Here is a 16214-nt window from a genome sequence, read left to right as displayed (position 1 = left end):
CGAGCGTTTGTTCCATGGATTTTTTTTTTTTATTATTATTTTAATTTTTAAAAGACGAAGCAGGGCGGGGAAATGAAATGGCCTCCTCTTGTGGGTCCTTCTCGCCCACAGTAGCTCCTGGCTTTGTGCTGCAGCGGTGAGCTTGGAGCAGCTCTGGTTTGCCTCCAGCAGTGGTCTGGGGACGGAGTCGCCGTCATCCCAGCTCGCAGGTACCGGCCCTGGAGGGGAGGAAAATGAAAAGGCTCCTCAGTTGTGGGAAACAGGCAGCTCTGGCTCGGCTGCTTTTTTCCTTACTTCACAACAGCATCTTACAAAAAAAAAAAAAAAAAAAAAAAAAAAAGCCGAGGAAAAGTGTGTTTCTGGTTAAATCCGCAGCTGTGTGGAACAAGTCACGGGTCCCTGGGCCAAAGCCACCAAAGCTGCTGCAGTTCAAAGGCCGGGGGCTGGCTGGGCGCAGCATGTGGCTGCCGCTCAGAGCTGCCTTGGCACAGCCCGATCCTGCTCCTGGAGCTGGTGCTGAGTGTCCTGCTTCCCTGTGGGGCGAGCAAACGGCGTCGGCACAGCTCGCACCCTCCCCTCCCTCGCGCAGCTCCAGCCGGCGCCGCTGCCATGACACGCGCCCCACCTTCCCCGCAGGTTTCGGCCGTGGCGCTGGCGACGGAGCCAAAGTTTATTCAATCGCTGTGTATTTATATCAGGCTCTGCAGGCCGGCTCCTGCCCCATCCCCCTCCCTGCGGGACCGGGCCCAGGCGGGAGCGAGGAGACCCAGCCCTTCATCCCTCTGCCGGGATGGATCAGCACTGGGGCACCTCGGGCCTGCGGCAGAGCCACCGCGGGGCACAGCTCGTGCCATGGCCATCCCCACCTCGCCGCCCGCTTCGGTGCCGGTGGGCAGCTCTGGCCGGGAACCGGTGGGCAGCTGCCAGGCTGGTGCTGGTTCCAGCCGCTGCTCTGCAGCCCCGTTCGCCGGGCAGGGCTCGGCTGCATCCAGCTGCGCTCAAGGGCAGGCCCTGACTTTGCTGGGGCTGCGGGGAGGGGGACGCGCTGCTGCCGAGAGCCCCCGCCTCGGGCCGGGCAGGAACACAGGCCGTGCAGAAAACACCACGCGTGGCTGGGATGAACCAGCCAGGGATGGAAAACCGCTCCTGGGAACGGGACGGAACAAGTGACCGGGCTGGTGCTGAATTGCTGCGCTTAAAAGCAGCATTGTGGGTGCCTGCCCCGTGGCTCAGCACCCTACCACCACTGCGCACCTCGCTTACGGACGCCGCTCTCGAAGGCTTTAACACCCCCTGCCCTAGGGCACTGCTGCTGAAGCCGGGCACCTGGGCCACGTGCTTCTCTGGGGCCACCAAAGCCTCGTGTCCACCAGCCCTGGCCACCTCCCTCGGCAAGACGCAAGCAGACGAGCCAGCAGAAAGCGTGCTGGCCCTGCTCCCCTCCCGGGGGTCGGCCACCGAGGTCCCCACAGGCTGAACGTCCTTTTCCTGGGGATGAAACCTCTCCTTACGCGACTGGCAGGGCTCGTCTGCTCCTGCTGCCGGAGCTGAGCCCAGGCCAGCTCCACGCATGGCAACAGCTCAGCCAAGGGGAACGCGAAGCATTAAAATACACACGCTGAGGTGCTTCCCTCGCTCTTCCTGGGCTCCGGGGTATTTATTTCAGATATTCCTTCGGGGGCTGTTTTAGAATCGAATGCTGGCTTGCAAAAAGCACCGCAAGGATTTCCCCTGTCCCGGCGATGCCGGGGGAAGGTTAGAGCCCCCCCGCTGGGGTCACTGCCCCCTCCCTGACTGGAGAAGGGAAGCGGGATGCGGAGCGCGCAGCCATGGGACGGGAGGACACACCGCTCCGCTCGGGCTCCAGTTTCCCTTTGCTGCTTCCCCAGCGCCGCAGAACGGGACCTTTTACTCCGTGTCTCCGCTCCTACGCTCATCCGTGTCCTTGCTCGTGCACAAACCCACCAGCGAAGCCCCATCTCTGCCGGGAGGCTCCAGGTGAGCAAAGCGCAGCCCCCAGCCCCCAGCCCCCAGCCCCGGTCCGTGCCGGTCACAGCCCCGGCGGGCCAGGCAGCAGCTGAGGGGGGCAGGCGGGATGGGAGCTCCTCGCCTCCGCTGCTGTCACTGGCATGTCACGCCGTGCTGTCAGAGGCGCAGGCTGCCTGCCAGCCCATCATCAGGTGAAGTGCAGCCCTTTCATTTTCCGAGGCAGGAAGCACTCGGCCACCAGCGAGGCCTCGCGCCTCTGATCTCGGCCGGAGCCAGGGCTCAGCGGCAATTCCAGCCGGTGTCCAGCTGCCGCCCGAGCCCTCAGCGCAGCCTCCCGCCGCTGTGCTCCCTGCCTGGGACGGTCCCTGGTTTCTGGGGGGACAGAGGAGCTGCCTCTGCCCTTCCCTGCCCCGCTTCCAGCGGTCCAGGTCCAGCCTGGAGCACTCAACCCAGGGAAGCCCCCCACACCGTCGCCCACAGACCTCCGAGCGCATCATGAGGGTTGTGAGACTATTTCCCTGTGCCTCAGTTTCTCCAGGGGACGCATCCTGTGACACAGTGTCGCAGCCGGAGGCTGGTGCCTGCCTGCAGCTCAGCCAGGAGCCCCATGGACCTGGCGCAGCCACAGTCCCACCCCCGGGATGCAGCAACGTGCATCTTCCAGCTCCCTGCTGCGATCGATCGCCCCAGAGCCTCCCCAGGGACCCGCAGCCTTCTTACGTTCAATTAAGTGGACGTTACCCCTTCCATCTCTAGTGATTAATAAAGGTTTAATTGCTGCTTCTGCTGGCTGCTGGGGCAGGGCAGACATTTCCCCGGCCCGCCGGGTACAGGCTGGGCTGTTGTGAATAACCTGCATTTCAACCGGCTGCACAGTTCTTCAGCTCTGAGCGCCAGTGAGGGGCTGGTGGAGCCCCTGCTCAGCCCCGAGCACCACCCAGATCCTCCCCGAGCACCACCCAGATCCTCCCTGCCTCTCCCTGCTCCATCCTGCACCCTCCCAACACCAGAAACCAGAGCCTGGAACCACAAGCCTCCTCCCAGGAACGCTTCAGCCCACTGTGCTGCCTGTACCACTGCGTGGAGCGTCAGCAGGGCTGAGCAGAGGACGAGTCTACTCTTGTCCATGCACAGGAGCTTACGGCCTTCAGCAAGCCCATACTAAGAATAACGGGAGGCCATCTCCATCCTCGGCAGAACCATTGCTGGAGCTCTAGAAACCCATCCACCACCACAAAGTGAAAAAGTCTGCTCGACATTCAGGTGAGAATTGAAGTAAAGGTCACTTACCCCACCGCTGGTGCTCGGTCCTGGCTGGGAACACATGCAGCGCACGCTCCCGGCTCAAGCAGCATCTTGCTACACCCAACGAGGTCCCAAATCACAGCTAGTCCTCTTGTCTCCACGGGCGAGACTCAACTCAGGCCTCTAGACACTAACCTCTATGACACTTCTCTTCTCCAGATGGAAGCCAACATAAATCAGAACCTGCCGTCAGCTGCTCCAAAGCTCCTGCCGCTGTCGACACCCAGAGCGGAGCCACCGGCCAACCTGGGCTGCACCAGAGCTACCCGTGCTCAGAGAGGGCCGCGAGCGCAGGCTAACTTCCCTCCGGGACCTGCTCTACACCTCGTCACTCATCCCATGCACAAAGAGCTGGAGGAAGGAGCAAGGTAGAGAAGAAAAAAATCAGGATTATAAATCTAAAATTTTATTGAGACAAAAAACTGACAGAGCTTGGTATGAAGTTAAAATCCAAACACGTACTTTACATTTAAACAACGTTTTCACAGAAACCTAAACACATGCTTTTAAAAAAAGGTTTGTACAATGCAAGTCTAGATACATACCACCCTACAAGGAGGTGCCAGGAGTCTGGTGGGGCTCATGACTCCAGACATTAAATAGTTCAGTATTTGTAATAAATCTGATTAAAAAAACAACAACCACCAAACAACCAAAACCTCAGAAGATTCAGGGTGACACATCCGGCTCCAGCACCAACGTCTGGGCTCCTACAAATAATCACTTGTTATGGGAGAATCTGGAATTGATTTTATGTTTTCTTGTGCTGCTGTTGATTTCCTCCCCCTCCCACAACTAAAGGGTTCCCAATGCCGCTGGCTGGACAGTCAAATTAAGGTGAGAAAAGGAACGAGTAGTCAGAAGTCTCTCTCCCCCCCTGCCCCCAATTTTGAGAAATAGCACCTTGTAACGGAAAGAAGGGTAGAAAGGCTTTTAAAGGGTTAAAATCCATGCCCGCCCCACACCCCACCCTCCCACATACAATGCATGTGTCAGTAACTGGCAGTTCTGCTTCAGGACAATACGAATCACAAGTTTGCATTTTCACAAGTCTCCCCTCACCCCCCCTTGCCCCCCCCCCCCCCCCCTCCCCCCCGCCCGGTAAAAACTGCTCGCAGGGTTTTGAGGATCTTGGCTCCAGAGATTTGGACATTCACAGTTTCAGTCTCATGTCAGTGTCCCTGTCTCCCTAGTTCTGTCATCAATACTGGGCTCTTTCCCCACCCGCCTTTTTTTTTTTTTTTTCTTCTTCTTCTTATTTTTTTTTTTTTTTTTTTTTTTTTTAAAACTTTTTTTTCCCTTTTCTGAATTCAGGTTCTAAAAAAGATCTGGAAATGATCTGGAACATTGTCACCAGACCTCATCTCCCTCCCTCCCCAATTAAACAAGAGACCAATTTCCCCACATCCCTCCCCCCAGATCCCCAAACCAATACACCAGTAAATAGCAAAAGAAAAAGAAAAAAAAAAAAACCCAACAAAAAAACAACAACAAAAAACCTACACACATGCTACGCCATAAAAATGCAGAGTTAACACTATTGGGAAGAAGGCTGTGGGTTGCTGAGATGGTCTTTGAAGAATAAGCAGTATCCATCTGCACTCCCTTTCCCCAGCCCACCCATCACCAGTGATAGTCCTTCATGGAAGGGGCTTTGCTTCCTCTCCCACAAGCTGCAAAATCGACAGCCTTGAAACAAATATCCCCATTCCCTCCTCCCACCCCTCGCCGGTATCTCCCTGCCCTTCCCTCCACCCCCCCCCCCCACCCCCTCCCCAAACTGAGCCGGGCTGGTTTGAATCTGTACACAGCATGAAGCTGCATAAAGCAGTTGAGCAGCTGCAGGGCACAGAAACCATACTGGTCTCTTCAAAGGGCATCTTCTCCAGCCATCTCTACGCTCCCAACCGAGCAGAGCTGCGTTCTCTCCCTCTTGCTCAAACCCACAGTTCAGATCTTTATACAAAGGCTGGCCCGAGCGGGTGCCAGGGGTTAGTTCTTGTCCTCTTTCTTGTCATCGTCCTCTGAGGGGTAGGAATGCCATGTCAACCTCTCCTCATAGAACGAGATGACCACCTGCGGGCACTTGATGTTGGCTTCCTTGGCGGGGACCAGGTCGGCCTCGTCAGAGTTCTTCCTAGAGGCCAGAGCAGAGGTGCAAGTTAGGGTGCTGCGGAGGGGAGGCAGAAGAAGCGGAGACCGGAGAAAAAAACAAGGTGGCAGGTCAACGGAGTCCCTGAGGCGCTCGGGGGATCCAAGCGACCCCTTCCCGAGTGGCTCTGGAGCAGGGAGAAGCAGCACGGGAGCTCGGGAAGGGTTCGGGCGTGAGTTCAGCTCTGTGTTGTCGGGGACGGGGAGAGAAGCCGAACCACAGCTGCGGCCCTGTCCCCAGCCACTCCGCACTTCTGAGACGGTGCAAAAGCAAGTGGCTCCCACACCTGCGCCTGCCTGGTTTGGCTCCCACCTGTGCCAGCGACAAGCCCTGTGTCACTACAGCCGACGGGGACGCGGTCATCATCACGGCTCTCCTCTGGGCACAGCCTTCCAGAACTGCAGCCCGTGCCATGACACCGTGCCCCTCTCTCTCCCCAAGCTCGCGCCTGCTGTGGGGGGACATCTTAAGAGCCACACAATCCCGAGGGCCCTACCTGCTCGTTTCACATCCACGTTAGCCTCAGCGCAGAGGGTCACCTCAGGCAGCAGCGCCATCGCCACAGATTTCATGCCAGGTAGCAGGGACTCCCCAGGTGCAGGTCCTTCCCTCTCTGGCACAGAATAAGTGAAGAAGTGACAGACACAAAGACACACTCACCACTTCATCAGGAACATGAGCTCCCCGCTGGAATCTGTGGCACCAATGATTCGCTCTGGCTCAAATCCTCGGGCAAAGCCTCGTGGTTTCTCCGACTGAAAAGAGACAAGTTTCCACTTGCAGCATCACCAGGGTAACAGCCACAGCTGTTTCTGGTCACCAGGACACGCTGGTGGCTGTTCAGAAAGGCTCTGCATACCAGATGCTCAGACTATAACAACTGAGGCCAGCGGGGAACTGAGAAGACTACTCAGGTGTGAACCCACCACACAGGTGACCTCCTGCCAGGCCCCGGGCAGCGTGGCCCAGCATGCTGCTGCTGCTGCTGTTGCAAACAGAGGATTTGATTTCCAAGGCCCTGCTGGTCAAACTCTTGTGCCAGCCAAGATTCAGCAGCTCCGGGGATGAAAAGAGCCTGCAGAGGCTTTTACTGTTCCTTTTCCCCAGCAGCTATGCACACCCTGAGCAGGAGGCTCTCTGCTTCACCCTGTTCCCCTCTCCAAGGGGCAACAGGCAGCTCCTGCCACCTGTTTCACCCCTTCTGCGGCTCTTCGGGAGAAGTTTGGGCTCTGCACCCTTCTGGTTCAACAACTGGCCTTTCAGTTTAGTGCTAGGACTGGCTCTGGATTCAGAGGCCCAGCTCAGCCAACAGCTCATGCCTCCTTCCGAAAGCTACGGCTTTCCAAAAGCACTGCAGCTGCGTCTTGTTGAAGTTCAATAGTTTCCCCTCCGTGCAGGAGAACAGTTTGACTGAGGTTTTGCAGCGCAGCTGCTCTAGCTACTCAACACTGTGCCCAACGCAGGGGTAAGGAGGTGAGCACAGAACCCCCACTCTGCCTCACCTCCTCCTTCTTCTTCTTTGGTTTGCTCTCTTCCCCTTTATCCTCCGTGTCAGACTCTGCCTTGCGCTTGCTTCCCTCAGATTTCTCACTCTCATGTGCAGTTTTCTGGGACTGAAGGAACTCTGCAATGAGGTCTGGGCAGTCGAGGTTCTCCTCTGGCTCCCATGTGTTATCTTCACTGCAATCAAAGACAACAGCTTAGTTTTACAACGGGGCAGCTGGCTGCAGCTTTCCCTGCCAAGGAAAGAACTGGACACCAGGTCATGTGGAGATGCTGAGCGAAGCAGCAGCCTGGATGTGGGTGTCCTTGCCCCACAAGGCGGGACCCTGCCCCGATCCGGGCAGGGATGCCAGAGGGCAGGGCAGTTACTTCCTTTCTCAGGGAGAAACACAATTCATTTTATCCAGCTGCCTAGTGGGAAAGATCCCACTAGGTTTAAGGCAGGGAAGCCCCACCAGGGCGCTACACAGCCTGTCCGTGAGACAGAAATGGGACTTTCTCACCCAGGCTGTGCTCTCCTCACCCTGACTACAGCTCAAGGCATTTAGCACTGCTGGTTTTATCATTATGGCTGCCCTTGGCCTGTTGGCTCCGTTTTACAGATAGGAGAGGAGCAGGGAGGCTGAGCCACCTGCCTGGAGGCTTCGGGAGCCAAAGGAAGAAGAGATGCTCGCGCCGGAGCGGCCCAGCACCCACCCTGTAGCAGCAGGCAGGGAGGGAGGCACTTACTCCGAGAAGCCTTTCCACTTCAGCAGGTATTCCACTTTGCCCTTTACCACTCGCCGATCCAGGACCTTCTCCACCACATACTCCTCCTCCTCTTCCTCTAAGACCTCTTCCACTTTCTTCTTGTTCTGTTTTTTTCCCATTGTGCTGGCCAGTTTTTCAGCTTACGGGCGACGCTGCTAAAAGAGGAGCGAGAACCACACGTTTGTGTCAAGGTCAGGTTTGCCTTTGCCAGGAAGCAAACATGCTGGATATACAGAGGCAAAGCAGCGCAGGAATGACGCTTTGGAGAAAACAGGCGCATACGAAGTAGGTAACACCAAAAGATGGGCCAGGATGGTCTTCCCTGCCGAAAAGACAAACAGGAATCTCCAGCAGGAGCTGCTGCATTTACACGATGCCTTTTTGACACACAGCTTTGGCCTTTTTGTTTCCCCAGCACCTTCCTTTACCAATTCCATCAAGACCCTGCCCGATTCCACCCATACTTTGTTCCTGTTTTCAGCACGTCATGTTGTGACCCCGCTGCTCTTCTGTTGTTCACTGGCCTCCAGAAGCGAAGCAGCATCCTCCATCAGCGGCTCCACACCTTCTCCTTCCTCTGCTGAGTCCCATGTGTCCCCCCCGGCCTGTTATCTCCCCTTTCCTCACCTTGCTCACCTGCCCTTCAACTCAGTTCAACCCTGCCCTGAGCTGCAGAAAGCATTCGCAGAGCTGTGCAGCAGCGTGAGGGAGACAGCGCACTGTTGATATTAACTAAAAGTTAATAAATAGTTAATCCAAGTTAAATACAAGTCACAGTCCCTGATACCAAGCTCCCCACGTTCATTTCTCTGCCGGTTCGCGGATGTGCACTCTGGGATATTTACCTAACTGACCAACCCAGACGATGCTTTTTTTTCTCCTTATTTTCCAGAGATGTTTAAAGAGTCAAAAATTCCTACACACATACCCAGTGCTCACTGGGAAGCAGCGCAGAGCTAGGAGAACTCTCTGGCCCGGCACAGCCCAAGGCTACCTGCCACAGATGCCACAGCACTCAGGTAATGCGTGACCGGGTGGCCCTCGGCACAGCTCTGTTTTCCACTCGCATGGAGGTGACTGCAGAGGAGGAGCAGCCCTGCCAACATGCCGGGCGCTTCCCCCAGGCTGAAACGAAACACCTCAGAGAGCCAAAAACCACAGAGAGGCCCCAATTCCCTGCCGAAACCCAGCTCGGACCAGTAAGAGCACCGCAGCTGGGCAGATCCTGGGTCACAGCCTCTCCCTGCTGCTGCCGGCACGGTTGTCCATCTCGCCCCTGCCCTGCGTCTCTGCAGTGGGGCAGGTGGCTCTGCTAAAAACGCCCCCTGTCCTTCCAAATGCCCTCCAGCCACTTCTTGGCTGGTACCAGTTACACCAACAGGTCCCAGCCCCGCAGCCCAGATCCCGAGCCATCACACGGCCCCGCGAGCAGAAGAGCCAAAGCATCTGCTTGTGCAAGAAGGAGGCGCAGGAAGGGTTTTTTCTTCAGGTTCAAGAAAAATACAGAGCCCTCCAGCACCCTGACTTCATCGCCAGCCTCTGCTCCGAAGAAGTCCGTGCAGCCAGCCGAGCATGCCGAACGAGTTGCACTGATTTAGATCAACCGAAGGGTCAGGAGGTTCCGAGTCTCCTCATCCGTTATCTCCGATAAGCAGCTGTGCCGCCACAGAGCGCCATGGCAAAGCTGGCAGGGGGACCCACACCGCCTGACACCAACTCTGCACCTCGGCCTCCCAGCACCCCACCCTGCTGAACCGCTGCCCAGGGAGCTGTCACAGCCTCAGAGCTGAGGAACATGACTTCTTTTTCATTCCAGTAAAAAATACTTTCTTCCCTTTTTTTTTTTTTTTTAAATTCCAGTAAAATACGTATTTTCTGCCAAGCAAAATGATTGGTGAGCAGGTCAAACATCACCTGCTCAGAAACCTTCATTTTGCCACTCAGCTTATCACGAATATTCCAAAACAAATTTCAGCTGGCAAAAATCCATGCAAATCGGGACGGGTTTACATGGCAAACCAAAAATCCTGCTGATTTACGCCGGCTGAAGGAGATGTCAAGAGCTCAGCGACAGCCTCAGTTCTTGGGGTACAGCTGGATGAGCTCCCTTGTGCAGCTGCCGTAAGCATAGCCTTCAAAGGAGAAGGCTTAAAACCAGGTTCTGCAGAGCTCAAAAGGCCACCAGTTCAGACCAGCGGGAGCCACAGCAGAGGACAGGAGGGAGCTGGCATGCTCCAGACCACCCCACCTCTGCTGTTGTCTCAGACAGGACTCGAGGGCAGCCGACGAGCTTGGAAGAGCGCAGAGGGAGAAAGCAGCGCGTCTCGGCTTGGCAGGTGCTGGACCAACGTGTTTATACTTTGGACCCCGCTGCTGCTTTCAGCCTGACCTTGGCGTACAAGCTCTGCCAGCACCCGGGCTCTGGCAACGTGACGCGACCAGCCCCTGGCCACACTTGGGCTGTAGAAACATCTTCCCTTTATCCCCCAAGCCCTGCACGCACCAGCTGCGAGGGGACCACAGCCTCTCCAACCCCCAGCAATGTCAGGGTGGAAGGAGCAGCGAACACCTCACCCCTGCCACGGCACCCAGAGCTGGGGCTGCTCGGAGCCAGGCCGGAGAGGCTGCCAGCACCTCGGGGTGCTCGGTGGTCACGGAGCAAGCTGGGAAGGCCCAGGGCCCCACATCACAAGCACTTTCCTTCTGCTCGTGTTTAGCACTAGATCTCTCCATCTTTCTTTTGACTGGTGGTCTCAGAAGGGAAGTTGGCACCTGAAGAGGCTGCAGAGCAGGCAGGGAGAGGGGAAGAGCTTGTTCTGCTACCGCACGTGCTGCGCTGTGCTTCAGCGTCCACCAAAGGTGCAAACTCAATCCCCTCGAAGCGTCAAATGAAGTGAGAAGTTCCCTGCCCTGTACAGACCAGCAGCTGGGGTGGTGGCAGGGATATTCCACAGACAGGCACTGCTTCCCTCGTCAGCCCTTTATTCAATGCCAGAGGACACCCAGCCCCCCCCGCCCCCCCCCCCCAGGGATAAAGTTTCATTGCCCTGTTCAATGGGGAGGTGGAACCAACCACCTGGAAACAGCCCACTAAAACGGAGCCACGCAAGATGCATCAGAGAGGCTTTTCCCTCCTGAACTCCTGGGCTGAAATACACTGACAGCATCTTTAATCAGCTGCCAGACGGAGGCCAACCCGAAGCAGCAAGGCTCCTGGTCGCCCGCAGGCTCCCGAGGCGGCGGCCAGGCTGCCTGGCACCACCTCAGCTGGTGTGCAACACAACAGTGCGAAGCCTCCGACCCACCGCCAGCATCTAATCCCCGAGCAGGAGCCAGCGCTGCAGCAGGAAGCCCAGAGATCGTGTTTCTTGGAATTCTTCAGACAGTTCCTTCCTCCCCTCCATCCTCCTCCTCTGGCACCATGTGGCTGCTGGAGAAGGGGGCCAGAGCCCGGCGCTGGCAGAGGAGATGCCCAAGAAGGTGCTGTCGCAGCTCTGGCTACTACCAGCAAATAAACCCCGAGACAGCCTGGAGGGGCAAGATCTCGGGCTTCCCCTCTCTCAGCAGGGATTTCTGTTCAGCTGCAGCCAGAAGGACTTCACTCAAAAGCACTGTGGTTATTGCTTGGAGATGGACTTATTTTTAAGGCACCTAAGGATGCTCAGCTGGATCACGCAGCTGCTTGAGCAGCTTCCTAAGGAGGCAATTGGATCAAGAAGTCTAACGGTAAAGTCTGGCCAAGATGAGCTCGGAGAGGAGTTGCTAGAACTAGAGGTGGTGTGTAGGATGGGCAGGTGTGGAAAGGGGAACGGAGAGAGGCAATAGAGCAATGCAACGCTGCAGATCCATGGCTTTATTGTGGTAAGCGCTGGGCCAAGACGACGCAAATCCAAGGCCAGGAGCACTTTGAGAAAAAGCTTGCCAAGGGAAGGATAAATATTATGCCCACTTATTATGCCACTGCAGTGCAAAGGGTTGCAGTGACCGTACCTTAAGCGTACGACAGGCAGTGACCCCTCCAAGGTCCCCAGACACTCGGGGCTTGTTCCTTGCAGCAGATATTTCCCCCTTTCTGCTAGAAGCGTTGACACTGCAGAGTCCCAGTGTCACCCCCTGGCACGGACCGGACCTGCTCTGCCTCCGTGGGTTCGCAAGATGCAGGCGTGGGGCTGGCACCCAGCTGCCTGCTGAGGAGCCGGCCCCTCGGCACCCACCACAGCTGGTTTCGCCTCCAGAGCCTGCATGCCGGGAAGGTGCTCTGGGCAGGTAAGGCCAAGCTGTAGTTCGCAGCATCTGCTGCTCGGCACGGTACAGTTTCTAGCGTTCAAGCCAGCAGCACAGAGACAAGCTGCTGCACAGGCCTCTCGCTGCACTGCAGTCAGAAACGCAGCCGAGTGCGAGAAAGGGACTCCAGCCCCCCCGGGGGTACAAAGTCAGTGCGTGGCTTTATCTGCGGAACATCTGACTGCTCCCCACACCCTCTTCCTTCGCGTCAGGAATGCCTCTGTGCAACAGAGCGCTCAACAAAGATTTCAGCCTTCTGTGACATCCAAACCCTCCAATTTTAGGTATTAAAAACAAACCACAGCCACCCAAAGCACTGGCTGGTTTCTAGTCTCTGGAGGAAAGGGGAGAGGTTGAACCATCCCCCTCTGTTTGGAAAGGCAGCGCAGGGAAGCCTTACCCCGCGCTCTGCTCCCGCAGCCTCCAGAGCTTTCAGATAAACCCATTTCACACACAGAGTTCCTACATGCAGAGGTGCAGAACGAAGCCATTTCATTTTGGGAAGGACAGAACTCCTGTTACATTTACACGAGCAGTCTCATGTCTACCGAATTTAGGGCTAGATGACTCCTGCCTGAGAGAGGTCTAACCAGAAGCATGTTTCCTAAATTTCTGCTTCAATTTTCTGTACTTAATGCATGAAAAAAAGTCGGCATATACCAAAAAACACAATTTCAAGACAAATTCAGGATGGGCCTATGCCCAATCTTTCAATTTTCATTTGCTGCTTCTTACCCAACACTAAAGGCAAAGCTGAAACCCTTTGTGAGGAGGAAAGCAGAACAGAGCAGAACAGCTTCTTGGGTCTGCAGCTAAGAGGAAAGGACCCAGGGCACACCTAAGCCACTAGAAAAAGAATTCAAACTCCGGTAAAAGGCTGTGAAGGAGGAGGCCCAGCACGAAAGGAAAGTGTGTAGGAAAGACTGCGTTACTGGGGCAAGAGGAGCAGGCAGAGGAGCAAGAGCCAGCGCTAGCAGCACATCGTCGCAGCAGATCAGAGCGAAGCACGTGCTGGTATCGAGAGATCTCCTGGAGAACAGCATCCAGGCGGGGAAACCAGAGAAATACCAACAACACCCAGCCCCGCTGGCTGGGACGCTTTCTTTGGAAGATCGTGAAGCTCTACCTCGTACCCTTCCGTGATGCCTGGCGCTAATCTTTCCAGTAGAAAGTTTAACAAAGAAAAGGAAGAAAAACGTGGAGACCCAGAGGTTTAATTTAAGTACAAACTAGTTCCATCAGCTGCATCTTAAAGGATTAACAGTTCAGCTCAGCTTTATTGAGTTTTAAACTTAAAACATTTCCTCCTTCTGCCTTTCTCAAACTTGGCTAGGATCACTCATCTCTTTAAAGACTTATGAGCATGCCAAGTTTATTCCACACGCGCCAGGGAAAGGCAGCAGGCATCTTTCTTTTGAAGTGGGAACAAGCATGTTAAGTCTTCCACTCTCCAGAACCTGAAAACAGCAGAAAACAGTTCTGGAAAGTTTGAGTGAAAGCTCAAGCCTGTGAGCAGGGACCAAACTAAAGAAAAGCCACAACCTTCAAGCTCAGCCACATCATTTCCAGTTAAATTCACAGTCCATGAGAGAATGAATCTCTGGATTTAAGAGACACACACATGCAACAGTAGGAATGTTACCTCCTTGCTGGAAAAAAAAAGAGAACCTGAGGTAAGAAATCCCGTCACGCAGACAGGAATTTCGTTATGTGGCAGCAGACACAACTTCTGAACTCCTCCAGATCAGAAAAACACTGATGGCATTAGAGCAGGGATTTACGTTGTTCTTCTCCTTTTTTGTATAAAGACGATAAAACATCGCCCCAGGTGCTGCAGGGTTCCCAGCTTCCCAGTGCCCCTGCACCACCTCCCTCTCCACACGCAACCCCAGGCCCCTACAGCACCGTCCCCTGCCAGCCCTCATCCCTAGGGACATGGGGACCACCCGTGGGGGCACTTCCCCAGCAGCCCCGTGCCCAGGAGCTGCCTGCCAGCGCTCACAGGCCCTTCACCTGCTTATTTCTGCGTTTCAGTGGCGCTGAGCAGTGGGGATAGAGCAACTACAGCTGTTCTCATCATTTTCACTACTAAGATCACGAGCACCGATAGGAAACCGCGCCTGGGTCACAAACCCAACGGGGGCTGTTGACTACAAACATGCCCATTGCAAACACCTTCTCTCTCAAATGCACGAGGGATTTCTGAGTTTTATTTATATTTTTTTTAAGTTAATCAAATCTTTTACAGATAAAGCCTGTAATTACTCAGCCAGAAAGCCCTTTTATAGTTTGATCTCTGTTTTGTAGGGACAACGTAAATGCTCGCTGCTTCCAAACTGATCAACCCCAAAGCCAAGAGCACTGCCCCATCCCTGGGATCCTCACACTCAGCCCTCCATCCCTGATACTCCCCACTCAAACTCAGGCCACTTTTTGGTCCCTGCCACCTCCTCCATGTCACAAGGGAGCGAGTCAGCTTCACAGCACAGCCCCGAGCCAAACCCCGCTGCCGTCCACTTGCTGCCGTCCACTCGGCAGCCCCGCATCTGCAAAGGTTCACCACCTCCTTGTCCGGAGATACAAACCCCATATTGCCTCCATCGTCTTCCCTTTCCAGAATTCCTACTCTTCCCCCAAATGCTCCTTAATTGCCCTTCCCAGTGTGGCTTGACTCACCCCAACTCTCAAACCTCCTCCGCCGGCAAAGGGGCTGGAGAAAGCCAGTCCTGCCAGGGAGCTGCCCCGACACCCACCCCACGCTGCGGGTGAGCAGGGACTCGACCCAAACCCAGCTCCTGCTGCATCTCCCCCCTCATCTTCCCCAACGCATTCCTGCTTCCAGCCCACCAGCCCCAACCTCCCTTTTGCACCTCCCGCCAGCCCCACGCCGAGGTCCCCACAGGAGAGCTCTCCCCCAGCCCCAAGGCCCCACATCCCCCCCAGCTCGCTCCCCAGCAGCTCTCCTCCCCCTGCTCCCTGCCTGCTCCCTGCCTTCCCGCAGCCTGTTGAGCGCCTTCCCGCTCATTCTCCCCGCCAAAAACTGACACTCGTCCCCTCCCCGCTCTCAGAGTGGCCAGAGCCTGAATCCCCCTTTCCTCAGCCCCTCTTTCCCCCGAATCTCCCCCTCCCCCCGGCAGCATCGCCCTCCCCTTCTCCCCATCCCAGAGGCTTCATCAGTGCTTTTTTAAAGCACCGCATGCGAGTGCCCCTTCCCCCCCCAGAGCAGGGGCTCTGCCCCAGCCTCTCTGCTCCAGCCTCTCCGCTCCCAAAGGGCATTTCCACCCCCCAGGCCAGCCCCCCTCATTCTCCCAGCCCCCTGCAGCAGCCCCTTATTCTCTCCTCATGCCCCAGCCCCCCAACACCCACCTTTCCCCTCTGCCCAAAGGCACCCCCACACCTCTCCCCCCACCCCCAGCTCATCCCCTGCCCCAAGGCCCAGCTTCGCCCCCCGGCCAGCCCCTCCTCACCCGGCTCCCCGCCCCCCGCGGCCCCTGTGAGGCACGGCCCTACCAGCACATCCCCCTCTCCCAGCCCCCCCAACCCACCCCCCAATGCTTCTCCCAGTGCCCCAAACCCCCCCTTTCCACTAATCCCCCAGAAACTCAAACACTCCCTTTCCACTACCCCCCCCGCATCCCCAGCCTCCTCCTTCTCCCAAAACAGCCCTCCCAGCACCCCCACCCCACACTAACGCTTCTCTCAACGCCCCAACCCCTCCTTTCCACTGACCCCCCAGCCCCCCAACCCCCTCCTCATTACCCCTCCCCAGCACCCCAAATACCCTTCCACTAACCGCCCCCCCATGCCCCCCAGCATCTCCCCCCATCCCCGAACGGCCATCTCACCACCCCGAACACCACCTCCCGCAGCACGCACGCCCCCCCACCCCACCCCACCCCGGCCCCCCCCAGTAACGCCCAGTCCCTCCCAGCATCGCCCCCGCCCACGGCCCTCGCTCACCTTGCACAGCCCCGCCAACGGTTGCCGAGGGGAAGGGGCCTGCGGGGGCGGGCGGGCGGGGCGGGTCGGGTGGCGCCGCGGGCCTGGCCGCTCTCCGTCCGCCTCCCTCGAACAAAAGAGCCCGGCCAGCCCCAGTACCCGCCGCCCGCGCCGCGCCTGCGCCGCGACCTGCGCCCGCCGCCCGCCGCGGGGCACGCCGGGAGCCGTAGTGCGCCCCCGCGAGGCACGCCGGGAGCCGTAGTGCGCCGCCGCGGGGCACGCCGGGAGTTGT

General features: G+C 56.9%; 1 protein-coding gene across 2 annotated transcripts; it reads right to left on the bottom strand.

The window, feature by feature from the left end:
• Nucleotides 1-3678: 3678 nt before the first annotated feature.
• Nucleotides 3679-16091, bottom strand: CBX1 (chromobox 1). Of its 2 annotated transcripts, none has more exons than XM_080369531.1 (5): nt 15944-16091; nt 7679-7854; nt 6949-7126; nt 6107-6201; nt 3679-5431 (listed from the first exon to the last, which is right to left on the bottom strand). In XM_080369531.1, the coding sequence occupies exons 2-5, from the start codon at nt 7816-7818 to the stop codon at nt 5287-5289; spliced, it is 558 nt and encodes a 185-aa protein (XP_080225657.1). In that variant the 5' UTR covers nt 7819-7854; nt 15944-16091; the 3' UTR covers nt 3679-5286. The 2 variants fall into 2 exon arrangements, with proteins under 2 accessions (XP_080225657.1, XP_080225658.1); XM_080369532.1 differs by having other exon boundaries at nt 7679-7851; nt 15944-16083.
• Between the last annotated feature and the right edge of the window lie 123 nt (nt 16092-16214).

The sequence above is a fragment of the Falco punctatus genome (genome assembly GCF_963210335.1).
Source record: "Falco punctatus genome assembly, chromosome: 19".
NCBI classification, from domain to species: Eukaryota; Metazoa; Chordata; class Aves; order Falconiformes; family Falconidae; genus Falco; species Falco punctatus.
This window is presented reverse-complemented; position numbering and strand designations above follow the sequence as displayed.